The sequence below is a fragment of the Grammomys surdaster genome, unplaced genomic scaffold, assembly GCF_004785775.1.
Source record: "Grammomys surdaster isolate TR1022 unplaced genomic scaffold, NIH_TR_1.0 242, whole genome shotgun sequence".
NCBI lineage: Eukaryota > Metazoa > Chordata > Mammalia > Rodentia > Muridae > Grammomys > Grammomys surdaster.
The window spans coordinates 3,986,973-4,004,330 of NW_021604687.1; the positions used below are offsets into that span (position 1 = coordinate 3,986,973).

General features: G+C 40.0%; 1 protein-coding gene and 2 pseudogenes across 1 annotated transcript in view; 1 reads left to right on the forward strand and 2 right to left on the reverse strand.

Annotated features, from left to right (window-relative positions):
• The first annotated feature begins 5,950 nt into the window (after positions 1 to 5,950).
• LOC114627081 lies at positions 5,951 to 8,823 on the forward strand (annotated as a pseudogene).
• On the reverse strand, positions 7,236 to 7,911 carry LOC114627082 (annotated as a pseudogene).
• Positions 8,824 to 12,637: 3,814 nt separating the features above from the next.
• Positions 12,638 to 17,358, reverse strand: part of Tmem135 (transmembrane protein 135) — a 175,955-nt gene continuing 171,234 nt past the window's right edge. Inside the window, exons 13-15 of the mRNA XM_028774670.1 lie at positions 16,924 to 17,022; positions 16,078 to 16,145; positions 12,638 to 14,421 (exon numbers count right to left, since the gene is read on the reverse strand). Coding sequence (XP_028630503.1) covers positions 14,289 to 14,421; positions 16,078 to 16,145; positions 16,924 to 17,022 — 300 coding nt within the window. The 3' untranslated portion in view covers positions 12,638 to 14,288. The remainder of the gene's footprint in view (positions 14,422 to 16,077; positions 16,146 to 16,923; positions 17,023 to 17,358) is intronic.

Genomic DNA, 17,358 nt, shown 5'->3' on the forward strand with positions numbered 1-17,358 from the left:
GTTTAGAATACCTATTGAATTAGATGTATTTTTTTACAATTAATTTTGTAGTTGTCTGCATTGAGACAAGATCATTGTCTTGCTATATCACTAGCACATACTGTGGGAAATTGGCTTTCCCTTTAATGAAGCACCACACTACAATGATTCAGCAACTGCACACTGAACTCATGAGGTGTAATTGATCAGTTTGTCTGTCTTCTCATAAGCACTGGAATGGCATGCTTTTTAGAAAGCTTAGTACTAAGCTTTGAAGTTCAGGTGCCTACCCCTCTTAGCTTTATTTTTGTCAGAGTAAATTTGATTATTTAAGAGTTTCAGTTCCAAATATATTTTAGAATTCACACACACACACACACACACACACACACACACACATTTATGTTATATATCTGCATATGTATGCATCTGAATCATGTCACTGATTCATATATGATCAGTGAATCAGAAGATAATTCAACATACTGTATATATATATATGTGTGTGTGTGTGTGTGTGTGTGTGTGTGTGTGTTTGTATGCATACGTATATGTCTCTATACATACGTATATATGCTGAATTACCTTGATTTTTGAACTGACTGATTTTCAATTGTGAACTTTGGGGATGTCCCAGTTGGTCACAAGGTACTGTCATTTTTATTCTTAAATTCAGTTTGATATTGAGATAATGCTGGCCTTATAGAACAAAACAGGAAGAGTTTCCATTTCCTGGAAGCTGGTCTATTTATTGCTGTTGGTGAACCTCACTTGTGTACACAGCTGGACCAGGAGTTTTGGGTTGTACTAAAAATTCAATGTCTCTAATAGTGTTGTTCATCCCTGAGATTTGTTAGTCTGTATTTCTGTTCATTTTATACTAACGTATCAAGATAATAGACTAAGTTAAGGAGTAAAAATGTGCAATGAAAAGAAAATGTATTGGGTGATGACTCTGAGGATGGCAAAGTCCATTACAGAAACTCAGCCCCTGCTTTTATCAGTTGCTGGATGAAGCCTCTCCGATGACAATTGGACTAGGTACTAATCTAGGAGTATAGCAGAATAGCATTAGGAATCATTTCATTCACTTTTTCCCCTTCACTTGTGTTTGGTTCTATCCTGGGTCTCTGGGCTATGCTAGTCCTCCAGGCAGTGGCAGAGGTGTGCTTTCTCTTGTGATATGTTTCTCAAACTAGACCAGTCATTGGTTGGCTACCTCCTCAATTTCTGCACCACCTTTATCACTGCACATTTGTACGCACAACAAATTGTAGGTCAAAGATTTTGTGGCTAGGTTGGTGTTCCAATCCCTCCACTGGAAAGGCTTTTGAAATTTTATCTTACGCCTGTCAGAATGGCTAAGACCAGAGGCAGAGGTGACAGCTAATGCTGGCAGATATAGGGCAAGGGAATACTCCTCCTTTGCTGGTGGGAGTGTAAATTTGTATAGCCATTTTGGAAATTAATATAGTAGCTTCTCAGAGAATGAGAACTGATCTACCTCAAGACCCAGCTATACCCTATTGGGAATATATACAAAGGATGCTCCATCATACCACAAGGACAGTTGTTCCACTGTGTTCATAGTAGCTTCATTTATAATAACCAGAAACTGGAAACAATCTAGATGTCCCTCAACTGAGGAATGGAGAAAGAAATGTGGTACTTTTACATAATGGAGTATTACTCAGCTGTTAAAAAGACATCATGAAATTTGCTGGCAAATCAATAGAACTAGAAAAAAATCATCCTGAGACCTAGAAAGACAAACAAAAAGTATGTACTCACTTTTAAGTGGATATTAGCTATAAAGTAATAGATGGCCATGCTACAATCCACAGACCCAGAAAAGCTACGTAACAAGGACTTAGCAGGGACAAATGAATCTCCCTGGGAAGGGAATCTAGACTAGACATCTATGGTAGACGGGATAGGAGAGGTAGGATTGGAGACAGGAACTGGGGGGATCAGACAGAGGTGAGTTGGAGAAAGAGTGAGTACTAGAAGAGAAAACTGGAACCAGGGGACATTTCAGGAACAAGCTAGAAACCTGGGATAATGGAAACTCCCGGAAATCTATAAGGGTGACCCTAGCTAAGATTCATAGCAACAGGGGATAGTCTACATAGTCTGAATTGGCCATTTCCTGTAAATTAGGCTAGAGAATTGACTTTTTTTTAAAAAAAAACATATTGATTTCCTTCCTTTCCTCTTAAAATGGATTGTTTGGAAAAACTACTTGTTAGAGACCAGCCTATCTCGTCAAGTGATTGGAACCATTATCTTCTCAGATTCTGTTACATAAGAAAAATTAAACAGTATTACGCTACTAAGAAGCCAAACACAAAGGAATTCTGGGAAAACTTTCTGTGAATTTTATTTCATGAAATTAAGTGGGAGAGCCTTGTGTCCTCCCCTGTCTACTTCTAATTTAGATCTGGCAGCTTTTAAGGAGGGGATAGTCAAGAATTCTAACTCTATCAGGAAAAAACAAACAACAGAAACAGATGACAAATCATTTGTTCAAACCCAAAGCCAAACTGGCCCTAACTACTGCTGGGTTAGTAGTAGAGAGGCCAATTTCTGGAATATTTACAAAGCCATTTGTAATGATAACATTTTGCAGACATTTATAGAGATAACTGGAGGATAGATTTTTGGTCTACAGACTCAGTTTGCAGGCAGTCAATAGGCAGTCGCTGAGAACACTGCTTCTCATTCTATCCCGCTCCCACATAGGGACTTACATAGGCACAGGTGAGGAGGATGAATTAAATATAGATGCCACAACTTACAGAGCAAGTATGAAAGCACAGTTTACCAGAATAAAATGGAATGTGTTTTGTGGAAGGGGCAAACCACTGCAAGAAGACAGAGGCGAAGGCTGCCAAGGGCTTCTTGCATAAAGATGGGACAGCTAGCCTATGAGCTAAACTGATACAAACTGAATGTGCACTGGCTGCTGCAGCTGAAGCCTTTCCAGTGGGAAATTAAGCTGCAGAGAGTATGTATTAGCATCCATGAAATACAGAAATCCAGTCTGTACAGAAGGTACCAGTTACAAAACTTACAGGTTTGATATATAGGGGTGTGGGCCTGCAACAAAATGCTTATGCAAAACTAAAAATTAACTCAGTGATACTGTCTTGTTTGCCAACAACACAATCCCAAATCCCAACTGGAATAGGAAGTAGCTTGGGGGTTGCAAAAAACATAGCTAGTCAGGTGGTGCTGGTTTAATTGGAGTCTCTTTGCTTTTCCAGTGTGGCTGGAATATATAGACATCATTCCAAAAGTCAGATCTGTCCAGAAACTTTTGCATGAAAAACCACTGCAATGAAAAGAGCTACATGAGTGGAAAATCAGTCCTGAGAAAAGACATACTAAGGACTTAGACTTTAAAATATCATTCATGGGGCCATCTTAACCAGAAAAGATTAAGGTGTGAAGAACAAATGACTGCAAAGATGACTCAATGGTTAAAAGTATTTGCTACAGAATCATAAAGATTAGTCTGGGTCCCTGTACCCATGACTGGTGTTCTGGAATCATCTTTAATGTGATTTCAGAGGTAGGAAGAGACAAGAGGATCACTGACGCCCCAGGTTATGGCAAGACTCAACCACCAAGCAATGGGAAGAGAATAGAGGAAATCCAATACACTCTTCTGGCCTCCATGCATGTTCCCAAATATACATGCACATATATTAACAATCTTTCACACATCTGAACAAGTTAGTAACTCCTAAAATAAAAGAGCAAATAACAGCAGACAACATAGAAGCTATGCTTAGGAATGTAGCTGGAATGGGGAGATTCATGTCAGCTAAACTCAAATCTCATTTTGCTGTCTAAGTATAATAATGAAGTGGTGGAAACATCCAGAATTTCTGGTATTGTCTGAACATCCTCAATGAAATGTTTTATTTTGTAGTCTTTGCTGAATTATTTCTACATGTCTTCTTCAGCTGATGTGTTTAAAGCAGCAGAGGGCGAAAAGTGGAGGAAGGGCATGATGAGAAATGAAACAGGTGTGATTTATGTGGGAGGAGCATGTATCAGAAACAGTTCAGATCGAAAGTAATGGAATTCTTGAATAATGGAACAAGAAATGGATTGATGTTTCCTCAACATGCTCAGAAATACATGGTCACTGGTATCAAGTCACTGGCTTAAGAACATCATTCAGGAAGTGTGCTCTTTCCATTTTTCTTTCCTGACATGTTCAACTTGCTGTTTTTTGTCTTGGTATTTCTCATCTAATGTTGAGAAGATCATCTACAGACAATTAATTGCCATTCATGTGGAACAGGAGGAAAAGTAAAGTGGGCTTTCTTTGAAAGAAGAAATTCCTCTAAACTGTCCCAGTTGTTCCATTACATCTTATTAGCCTAAACTGAGCTGCATGGTCACTCAAAAGGAAAAAAAAACTGATTAGAAAAGTAATGGACAAGATGATAGAGTGTTTTAGGACAGTCTCCACCTACTCTCTGAGGCTGGGAATGGTGCTGTCCCAACCATGGACCAGTGTTCCATCAGGGAGGAGTAAAGCATCAGTAGGTGAGAGCTGACAGTGACTGCAACCCTATGCTTGTTATATGAATTTGAGACCCTGGGACCGAGAGAAGGCTAGTGGCTTACTCACACCTTCCATTTCCTAGATTCATTTACCAGGCTCTCTTGGGGCTGTGCCAGTGTGCAACAATGCCTGTCTTTAAAAGTTTGCCCACACAAGTTTGCATGCAACTTTATTTCTGCCTATGGCAGAAATTAAAAAAAAAATCTAGTGAAGAGCTTTATTATGGTTGTGGGCTAGTCATCTCTGCTGGTTGGAGAAGCTGGGGACGAGTCCTCAGATGCTGTGAGTCATCCTTGACCGTAGCCCTGCCGCTGCCAGAGATTGGCAGACTCAAGTGGCCTTTTTAATATCTGAGTAGTGATGGAGATGGACCCAAATTAGATATTGATTTCTTCAATAAAGCAATAGAAGATTCTTCATATCACTTCTGGAAGTGCAGTTCAGTTTTTGGGAAGGAGGAGAACAAGTGAAATACAGAAAATTAATAAGAAGAAAACCTCATTTTGGAATTCTCTTTCTCCTTGACTCTTATCTTTTCTACTTATAATTTTGCTTTGAATGTATAAATAGTAAAGACCAAAGAAATAGAATATATATTTAGGAGCTTTATATCAAGAAATTTGCCTTGAAAGCTGCTATTCTGTGGCAGGAAAACTATATCAAGTTTCTGTTGGATTCCTTTTTCAAAAAACAAAACAAGACTTCTTACATCTTTAGATTTTGAAGGTTAAAACTGATAAAAAGCATATATATCTGCACACTGCTTTAAGCAGTTGTGTAAGATAATGAGATTTGTGTTTTAAAAGCTTTTGTTGTGGATATTTTGCCACTGGAATTGATTGCGCAGAAGCTTACAGTGCTTTACTATTACATTTTTGACCTGTCACCTTGATGACATTTCTTGCCCACACCTAGACTACTTGTCTTTCTAGCCATGACCTTGTTATGACCAGTGTTTGTACTCACTGTGCAGATGTTCATGTTTTGCCTATTTAAGCAACATTATAGTGCTATTACTCAAGGAAGTTGAATGAGGTGAACATAGCTTCCTCCCCTTTCCCCACTTTTTTAAATGTAACAAATAACTTTTTATGTCCCCCTTCCCCTTTCCCCTTCCCCTTCCCCTTCTCCCTTTGGAAAAGTGTCAGGAACTAGGTATTCAGAATGAGCAATTCAGAGGAATAAGAGGGTGGGTCACACAGAGCTGGGCTTCTTTGTGCTTCATCACAAGGCGTGCTGATGGCCAGGCTATTTTAGCACCCTTTTTACAAGAAAACCTTGTGGAAGATACAGGTGGCAACTTTGGATACAGGACTACAGAGGTGACACTCTGAGGATCCTGGCCATGAGGTTGGATGCCTCATCTTGCTGAAAAGACACTGGACCTAAATGGTGCAGCATGACTTTGTTCCCGCTTGGTTAAATTTCTCAACACCACAGTCAGCTAAGTCATCTACAGCCATCTTTGACAAACACGGAGAGCACCTATCCAGTGGAGAAGGTAGATTTGGAATAAGCCATCATCGACATAATTCCTCTGATGGCTTTTTAAACAATGGACCTCTGCGGACTACAGGCGATTCTTGGCACCAACCCTCCCTGTTCCACGATGATTCTGTTGACTCTGGTGTCTCTAAGGGAGCATATGCTGGAACCACAGGGAATATATCTTGTTGGCATGGCTTTTCCAGAGTCATGATGGTATAAGCCAACGTAGTGGAGGTAGTACAGGAAACCACTGACACTGGAATGGCAGCTTCCACTTCCAGAAAGGCTGTGCCTTTCAAGAAAAACACCAACTGAGATTAGGGAAGAAAAAAAAGAGGATAAAGTAGAAAAGTTACAGTTCAAAGAGGAAGAATTCCCTTCTTTGAATCCAGAAGCTGGCAAACAGAATCAGCCGTGCAGACCTATTGGGACCCCTTCTGGTGTGGGAAAATCCACCTAGTGCCAAGCAACCCTCAAAGATGCTAGTCATCAAAAAAGTTTCCAAGGAAGATCCTGCTGCTGCAGTTTCTGTTGTCTTCACCTCCTCAGGATCCCACCATGCAAATGGCAACAAAGTGTCAACTATGGTCCCAAGTGTCTATAATAACTTGGTTCCTAAGCCTGTACCACCTCCTTCTAAGCCCAATGCATGGAAAGCTAACAGAATGGAACACAAATCTGGATCACTTTGCTCTAGCCGGGAGTCTGCTTTTACCAATCCAATTTCTTTTTTTTTTCTTTATCTTTCTTAGGTTTTATTTTTATGTGTATGTGTGAGTGGCTGAATGTGTGTGTGTGTGTGTGTGTGTGTGTGTGTGTGTGTGTGTGTGTATGTGTATGTATGTATGTTCACCACATGTATGCCTGGTACCTGAGGAAGTCAGAAGAGGGCGTCAGATCTCCTGGAACTGGAGTTACAAGCAGTTTTGAGCCACCATATTGTTGCTGAGGAACTGAACCCAGGTCCTCTGCAAATGCTCTTAAGTACCAAGCCATCTGTCCTGACCCCAAGGTTTCTCTTTTGTTCAGAAAGCAGGTGATTTATTGGAAGTTGACCTAATGTTAACAGCACCTTTTAGTGTAAGGCCAATATTTTATACATTACACTTTTAGAAAACCAGGTCAGGGCATTACACCCTCTAACAGTCCATGGCTGCAGACAGATGTAGGAACAGGTTAAGCTCTTGGTGGGTCAGTTTCCACTTGACTGTAGAGTTCAGGACTTGTCAGAGGTCAGCACGGAGTCAAACGCTGTGGATAAGACCTTGCAGATTGCCTGGGCTTGCTCCAGGCTGTTACACTGGTAAACCCACAGGCTGTATTCTTCATGGCTTGCATCTGTGGTCTTGAGTGCCAGCAAGCTGTTCCCAGCTCCCAGGCCATCATCGTAACACACCATCCGGATGATTAAATACAGTGCATGCCTATGCAGGACACCATGCTGATCCGTGGTTGAGACTTTTATGCCGTACTTAGAAACGCCCAGAATAAACTCCTCTTCCATGGGAACAAAAGGCAACTTTCCATCTTGCTGGGCGACGTCTATGTAATTGATCAGGTCTAGTGGTCCTTCAAGGCTCTTCCCCTCAGACACGGGCAGTTTCTGAACGGCACCCACGTACTTTATTCGGAACTTACCACGTGTGTCTAAATTGCTATTACTTTGTCCTGAGCTTTTAGTGGAGTCTGTGTCAAGGCTGGCGACAGTGCTGGATCTCGAAAGTCCTCCAAGGCTGGAATCCACAGACTTGCTCTTTGTACTGATTTCACTGCTCTGGGAACTGCTGCTGCTGTGTCTTTTCTTGCCTTTGCAAAACATCTTTCACCATAGCTTGATCCAGAGAAGATGCCCACGTGGAACAAGTATTGCTTCTAGCACTGTCAGCTGGGTAGTGGCCCACACCTTTAATCCCAGCACTGGAAAGTAGATCTCAGTGAGTTTGAGGTCAGCATGATCTACAGAGTGAGTTCCAGGCCAACCAGAGCTATACAGACCGGGTCTCTGGAGCTGAAGTTGAGCCACAAGCACCCGAACTTGGTTCCTCAATAAGCGAGGTAGATGCTCTTATCCACTGAGCCAGTTCTGCATGAGTGATCTTGTCCTACAGGACTCCTTGTGGCTCTAAGGTCTCGCCTCCTCGGCTTGTCTCCCGGTCGCCCCTACCAATCCAATTTTTGCTACTAAACCAGTGGTACTAGCTGCTGGTGCAGTTCTCAACTCTCCCAAAGAGAGTCCCTCCAGTATTACCCCTTCGATTGAGATTGGCTCCTCTCATCTGACCAAATTGACCCAACAAACCACGGATAGGAAGAGTGAGTTCCTGAAGACTCTGAAGGATGAACGAAATGGAGACTGCTCAGAAAGTAGAGACTGTGACAAGCTGGAGGGTCTGAGATTGTAGAGCAGCCACATACCTGAACCAAAGGAAAATGGAGAACAAGGTTGTCTTCAGAACGGTCTTTCTCTACCCATGGTAGAGGAAGGGGAAGTCCTGTCACACTCTCTGGAAGCAGAGCACAGGTTATTAAAGGCAATGGAATGGCAGGAATATCCCGAAAATGATGAGAGTTGCCTTCCACTCAGAGGATGAACTCAAGGAGTTTCACATGAGAACAGAGCAGCTATGAAGAAATAGGTTTGGAAAGAATGGCTTCTTACAAAGCCGTAGTTCCAGCCTGCTCTCCCCTTGGAGAAGCACTTGGATTGCAGAGTGTGAGGACTCAGACATGAAACAAGCAGCAGCGAGACGTCAGATGACGACGCCTGGAAGTAGAACTGTAAATGCTCACAGTTGACCTGCTCCGCTGAGCTCAGCCTTGTGTTTAGAGAGTATAAAGTGTTCTTTTCCTTTTCTTATGTTGTTGAATACTTCATGTACAAGGGAAATAATCATATCCCAAAGAGAAAGCAATTGTCTTGCTTAGCTTTTATTGTTCTTCCCTGTTATCTGCTTAATAGGCATTTGTGTGGTGGGATTTTTTAAAGCACACACACAGTACCTGTCGGGCTGTGCTCAAATGGGAGCTGTCAGGTCACAGATGCAGGAAGGAGATGCTGCTCTGCTCAACAGCTTCTACTGCCAGCCCTCGGGCACTCCCCTCTGTGCTCAAGCAATCATTGTCAATGGCAAAGTGACTATTGAAGTTATAATTGTATTAAATTAATGCTAATAATTTGGATATTTTATTTTTGGCTGCTGGGGTAACTTAGCCCTTAATCAAGCATATGTGGTTGTTTTTATTTTTTGGTTGTTTTTTTCTTTTTTGGGGGGTACAGCTGTAAAATATTTGGATATAGGAAATGTTATTCTTGCAGCCTTGATATTCACAGTGGATTGTAAAATAAGAATTTTTGTGAGACTTCAAAGATTAAGATTATTTTGATAACATTATTTACAGATTTAAAAGATGTTATCACAAGTCTGTTGAGAGGAAAAACTACTGCATAAAATAACTAACGTGGAATTAATATTTTGCATCAGTTTGGAAAAAATCTGTATCAAATTTTTATCTATATCACAAATTAAATTTCAAATGAATATTTAAAACTACTCATATAAAATGCCCTAAGTACATTTACTTGCTTTCATATTAATGAGGAAATAGCAGTTTTCCATAAGCATCTTGGAGCTATTATTCATCACACACACACGACACACACAGACACACAGACACACAGACACAGAGACGCACATACACACACACACACACACACTGAAGATACTGAAGGTGCAAGGTGCCTCGATAGTACCCATTTGATTACTTGCCTCCAGTAAGGTGCATATTTGTAATTATTGCTTACAGACATGGCTGCTACTTTAATGATTCTATTAAAAAAAAAAAACCCTCCCTCTCCTCCATCACAGACTGTCTTTCTTGTTACCAGACCTAGTCTGGTAGTGGATTCATAGCATCTGGCACAAAAACACGATGAAACATTTTCATTTTGACTAAATTCAACTTACCTCTATGTAACAGGAATAGAAAAACACCTGCTTTCCTCCACCTCTTTTCCTAGGTTAAGAAAAAGTCTCACTTTGCAGTCCAGGCTGCCCTTAATCTCTTCACTCTCTTGCCTCCATCTCTGGAGTCCTGGGATTACTGGTACCCACCATCCCTACCCTATTTCCCTATAAACTCAATAACACAGTTTCAGGTCCCAACAAGACCAAGTGAGATAATGTACTGAGCCTTATCTTTTGTTTGTAAAGACCTAAAATCTCCAGTAAGTCACACAGATGCACATACATTAAGACTAATGCTTAACTCATTCACCTTCGATCTGAAATTATCAAGCAAAAATAGTGCCTCTTTTGCCTTTTCCTTAAGAATCTACTCTGGAGAAATAAATACCAAGAATAAGGAGCCAAGCTCATTCTTGGCTTGGAAGGAACAGGAGAAGAATGAGGCTTGAGGTGTTTGCTTCTGCTCTCCTCTCACTTGGCCCATACTGAGCAACCACATGGCACATGCCATGCTTTAACTCCTTGTCCTAAGCCTTTACTGTCGTAACCAAATAACCTGAAAACTCACTTACAGATTGCTGAATGATTGAGAAGGGCTTTCCAGATACTAAGGAAATAAATAGGCCTCAGAAATTAAGTGGTTCATATTAATGAATCTGCAGGATGACTTGAGATAATAAAGTTTCATTCTGAGCTCAAGACTCTTCAAGCCACAGTGGAAAACTGACTCTAAGAAGCACAGGTAAATATTTGAATGGCCATAGCCTGCACACCAAGACTTGGACACCCTACCTTCCACAGTCTACCAGAGCAGAAGGTTTTGTTATTTCTTGTACTTGGCCTGATGCTCCTTCTGGTGTGCATCTGTGTTTTATTGGGGATTATAGGTCTTTAGGAACAAAAGATAAAGCCCAGTACATTATCTCACCTAATGCATACAAGTGCAGACTTATGGGAAAAGAACAAGAAAGTAAAAGGAAGTAAGACATTAGTTCTTGCCCCTTTTGTGTAGCTACAGCACATTCCACAGCCAAGCGATGTCCGGAGGTTGTCAAGAAGAGACTGTTCTGAACTTAAAGGCCTTGTGTACAGAGAGACAGCTCTTGCTGTATTTATGCAGTCACCTTCCATACCATCCTACCTAAGATGTGTAGAACTATTTAAAATATAAGTGTGCCCAGATATGTCTCTTCCTACACTGGACCAGTTGAACACTAAAGACCTCACGGCAGTCCTTGAGCCCAAGAAACACAGAGTAACATCAGCAAACAGAAAACAGGCAAAGGGGAGGCAGATGTCAGGGATGATGATTCTAAAGCTCCATGGTACAGCACCTGCCTAGCACATAAAAACCCAGGCTTCAGTCTTCAGCATCACACACACACACACACACACACACACACACACACACACACACACATACACACAAAGATAGTAAGGCTAAGAGGGAGGAAAAACAAGAGAAATGGGATGGGGGAGAAGAAAGATGAGGGAAGAGAAAGGAAAGAGGGACATGGAAAGAGAGAGAAGTGAAGTGAAACAAACAGCAGTGAAGCAGACACAGAAAGAACATATCAAAGGGCCAGAGGACAACTTCAGGTCTGGGATGGATTCTTTCCTTCAGCTAGAAGTAACCGGCTTCAGCATTTATATCCATTGCAACTGCACAAGTGATACCCTCTCTGTCTTGCTGAAGTTGTAGTACAAATGCTGTATCAAGGCCAAGATGCTGTCCACCTCTGATCTCAGAGACACTTGTAGTTTAGAGGTTACCTTTAAAAGCACTGAGCCAAACACAGCCTTTAGGAAAAAAGATGATGAGATTGGATAGTGTTCAGAAGTGAATATCTCAATGGACTATCTGATGAAAAGGTGGTGAGAACCAAAGAGACCCAAGATAACTGCTCAATCTCAAACTTCCCAACCTTTATTGGGGCCACTTCTACAGTTTTACTAACACATGAAATAATCATTGCATGACTGCTCCAAGTGTACTGCTTTTCACTCTGCACAAAGATACTGGGGAGAACAAAGGAGTGTCATCTATGATATTCCACTCTGGTAGAAGCCGGCCTAGGATATAATTTCTTCAGAATTTAAATGAACTGAAAAAGCAAAATGGAAATAAAAACCTGTCTTGGAATGGAGAGATCTATTTGCCCTTATTTATGATGACAGGCAGCTGTCAGTTAATACCTGGTTAGTTAGAGGTAGAAAGACACTGATTGTCTTTAGAAATACCACATTTTCTTCTTGTTTGCTTGAACAAATACACTGTGCTCAAGAGTTCGAACTGTATTTCTCAATCTGTCACTGCAAGTCAGTGAGCTATCCCTCCAAGCTGTACATTCACTGCTGTATTCTGCTTCATGGTAGTTGTTTATTACATTTTACATAAAATAAAAACACGAGTGTAATTTGTTAAAAATATATCTCTCATAGAAATGCACTTTTTTGACCAGCAAGATTTTACTAAACATTCTTTAGCACATTTTAATAGGATTAATCATTATCACAGTCGCTTAACGTCAATGAAAAGAATGACTTACGGCTTAAAATTGTCAGATTTTTAACCTGACAAGAAAAACACAACAGACATAAAATCTGAAAGGAGAAAATGAGGTCCAGGTAGCCAGGCGTTCTCAGTGCTTTAATACTTCATTTTCAAAAGTAAACACAGTACTAATCATCAGTTCAATTCCAGTGAATAAAAACCTAAAACTGCATTAATTAATCAGTGTTGAAGTCCAAAACCAAATTGACTCTTTAACAGTATGACCAAGTAGGTAAGTCCACTCCAGAAAGCTAATCACAATGCAGCATTCTGACCAAACTCAAGTGGCTCTGTTACATGATGGCACTAGAGTCTGTCTCTCTGTAGGGATTCAATTTGTCATAACAACCATGGATAGGATTACACAGAAATACAAGTGCTGATGCAACTAAATATGGGAGATTAAGTATTTGTAATATCTGGGTTACAATTCCTGTCATACCACAAGTTCTACTGCATAACTTACAACAGCCTGAAACGTTTTTAGCAACAAAATTATATATTTAAAGATAATTCCTATATATTACATTAACTACAGACATCACAACCACCTTAAACTTCTATATTAACTTAGAAAAGTACAACTTTCCCCAGAAAACCCAAGTGATCATATTTCAGCTGTCCAAGACTACTTCTATTATCAGCACCGACTATCTGTTGTCCCTTAACTCCAGAGTGAACTGGTTAATGAACAGGAAGCAGGGGAACAGGAATCCAATTAGAGAGAGACGAACTCCCAACAATCACTACATTTTCACATTAGTCATAAAACATCTCATTTAGGTGAGGCATTAGAGTGGGTACCAACTGTCAAACTGGCTCAAAGCTCTTTTGTTCCATAGGATATTAACCCTTCCTAAAACACCAATGGTATTCAGACCAAGCTACAAAGAGTGTGACCATTGTGATGAAAAGAAACACAATAGGCCTATGGGAGGTGTAAAGATTGGCTTTTAAGTTGTCTGCTTGACAATATTCAAGTGTAACACTCCTGGGAACACTGAGACATATTCTTTATTGCAGCACATGCCAGTTTCCATTTGTTCCTAACCTGCAACTATCACATGAGGTCACTAGGCTGCCAAACAGCCAATCTGGTCACAGAGACAGGACTGTCAGCTGAACAAAAGAGCATGGGTACCACCATGACATTGGGCCAAATGGTAAGAAACCCGTTTTTTATCCCTGAAATAAGAATGGCCACTTTCTCCACAATGCTCTACAGTAAAGCAGCAATGCCCACAGAGGTTTCTCCCAATCTCCAACACCCCATAGCTACAGAAATCCGTTCAAAAGCATAAAAATCACGGACTGAATCCATGTACCCGTGATCCTTTGCAAATCATAGAGTGAAGAAATATTCTTAGTTTTGACCAAGAATTCTATTGGAATGAACTAAAGACATCTTTTAAAGTAATTTTTAAGTATACTCTTCTTATTATATTTCTACATAGATTATTCAATATTCTTTGTGGACATAATTTAATCAACAATATATCAACACTACATGATCCAGAATGAGATTCTGGCTACAGAGGAAGCTTAATTATTAAGCAACGCCTTTCTAAAAAGCTTCTGTATTTCTGATTGGTATGAAAAGAAAAAAAAAGCATCTCTTGTTGACGTAACACTGAAGTTCAGCTTGGGCCCCTTCTGTGTTGAACATAATTAACTCTTCAGGAGAAAATGGTGAGACACAGTCAATAAGTTATAGTCATCTTCAGGAAAAGTCTATGGGCAGCTCTGGTGTGACAACTGTGTATCGTGGGTCTAGTCTGGGGATGAAGTTGTGAAATTCTCTAGATGCGCCAGTACCAAACACATCCAGGGCTTTTCGGTTCATGAGTGCAAACCTGTGGAAGAGAACACAGTACAGAAACCGGTAAAGACATTCATGAAAGAAACCAGTCAATTCCTCTGACTTGGCTTTCAGGAAATGCAAAGTCAGGTTGAGTTGACAAGGAAAAAGCCCTGAAACTCTGTAGCATGGACGCCCCGATGACCAAGAGTAACTGTCTAGGATTATCTTTTAAAAGGTAATCAATCCCCAGGACAAAACCACAGCCCTCAATTAGTATTTTAAACACATCTAGAACTCTATACATTAGATGGTTTCAAATGTAAAACTTGACTAATCAGTATTTTTCTGATGAATTATATCACAGAATACCATTTAACACTTACCAACAATGATTAAAGAGCAAACGGCAGAAGAGAGCTAATAAAACAGGGTAAACATTACCTTCATGGATAGGCAAGATGACTCAGTAGGGAAAGGCGCTTGTGGCTAAGTCTGACACGACTTCCATCCCTAGAACCCACATCATGCAAAAGAGACCTGACTGACTTCACAAGCCATCTCTAACCTTTGCTGCATGCACTCATGAACACAAACACACTAAAAAAGATTAGTGATTAAGAAATATACCTTATATTAACAATCATCCAACCCTAGAGATAAAGCATGTTAAGAACAGTTTTAGTTGGTGCACAGGATAGACCTTTTAAGGTCTCACTTTTCAAAAAAAATTCATTTATTTATAATGTTTGTATGTATGTGTGTGTATTTATGTACTTATTTATTTATATTCTAAACGTGATCCCTTTGTTCCCCCCAGAGACCATCCCCCATCCTCTATCCTCTTCTCCTCTGAGAGGGAAGCCCCCCAGTCAAACTTCGAATGGAGATTGGGGACTCTTATGAAGAGTTGGGGGAAGGATTATAGGTCTCCCCTCTTATTCACAATCACTTCACTTCTGGAGAAGATAGTAGATTAAAATTGATTCCAAATCATATCTTCCAGCTACAAGAATCATGAGTCAAATGAACCTTTTTAGTATGTGTATTACCCAGAATCAGGTAATCTCTCATAGCAACACAGAACTCAGTTCGGCATATAGATTATTATTTCACTAAAGAACAAAATAAACCTAAGATTGTGAGAGTAAATATATTTCCCTTAGTAACCGTCACCAGAATTGAAATCCAACTCTATCAGCCTACTTCTATTAGGCCAAACTCTCCAAAAGAAATCAATTAAGATTAATGGGGTACCCTTGTCCATCACCACTTGCAGCCGGCAGAAGACCTGGCCCTGGAGTCATGAAGGAGAGCTGGCCCTTGCACATATTAACTAAATCTGCCATTGACCTATATTCTCAACTTGAACTTGTTATTTTAAATAAAGAAGAAGAGTTTAAAGATTCACAGATAAGATTAAATGCTGATTATCTAATTACTGACAAACTGGCAGTTAGCAAGTGAGCACATTAATCCAGAATACTTAACATGCCTAAACTATTATAAGGAAAAGGGTCAAATATTTAGTTTTAACTCAAAGTTTTCACTCAGATCTATTTCTTATTACGTTGGTCATATTGATTTACATATAAATAAAATAACTAATTTACCACTGAAAGAATATTCGCTCAGGGAACAAAGACATTTATAATATACTTATAAATCTTATTAATTTGTTATAAACACTTAAATCGACTTGGTCACTTACCTGCCCTTGGTGAGCCTTAAAAGGAACTTCCAGTAAGATGGTCGCAAGTTCTGAACTTCCATAACAGCCTAAGATTATTCAATTGGATATTTATTTTAGTAAATACCAACACTGCAGTCTTAAGAAATATAGTAGTTCTTATCTCTATTCTTGTTGTTTGTTGCACTTTAAAAATTTTAGTGACAAAAAAGTTGCTTTTATGTTTAAGACTCTCAAGAATCTATCCTTGTCAATATGCTTTTAAGTAGACATGCTGCTTTTGAGATGATAATCAGTGAATAGTCATCTTTATCAGGAAGCATGAGTGTTGCATTAGAGAGCTGATAATTTGACTTTACTGAGCTTCAAGCTAACACCATCACTGTGGAGAAAGCAAGTAAAAGCTCCTCCTATGCCCAAACTCAGCAATGAACTTTAATACAGAGACAGGAAAAAAAAAGATCCCACAAAACACAGAGAGATGAGACTTACTCATCCTTCTCCTTCCTGAGGAATGCTGGAGTGTCTCAGAGGGCACCCATGCATACTCTTAAGGTAGCTTTTCTCCAGGAAGGATTACATCAGGGTGCTCTCCCTGCAATACAGGGCTATGAATTCACCCTTCCTTGTATTCTTTTTAGACATAAATACTGGTCTGCTCTTCAAGCAAGTCCTAGCCTATTAATATGTCCAGTGCTTTGAGACATGCAAGCTCTTCTGCTGAGAAAACAAACCAGTAAGAAGGAAACGTGACAAACAATGGTGTTGCTAGGCTTTGATTTCACCCTTCTCCTCTCCATCCCCATCACTGGCTTAATGTAAGGCAGAAATAGAAACGTCTGCTTTCTTCTCAAGAGCTGTACTTACTGCATGGAAACAAATTGCTGTAGAGATGGAATAGATGATAGTATCTGCTTGAGGAAAATAGGGAACCTTTCCAGCCTCGATGCCCTTGAAATACATCGTCTGAAAATCAAGCATAAGGCAAGAGCTTAGATCATATTTAAAAATTGAGCAGTATTAAGCCAGAACTTAGTAGTGAGTTCTGCATGTACATTTTCTGCCTTTCTGAACCTTCTTACTTCCTCTACATCTCAGTCATTCACATCTTCCATGACATGTCCTAGGTTGGCCTTTTCTTCCGTCATTCCTTCATGCCAAACTCCAGCTTTGAGCAGTGATGCTTTTGTATGTGAAACTGAACAGTGCTTCATTTCTGTTACATTGATGTCATTTATTCTTAGATGCTTTTGTAAATGCTTAAGTGCATCTTCCCCATATTAGACTCATTCATTCCTGATG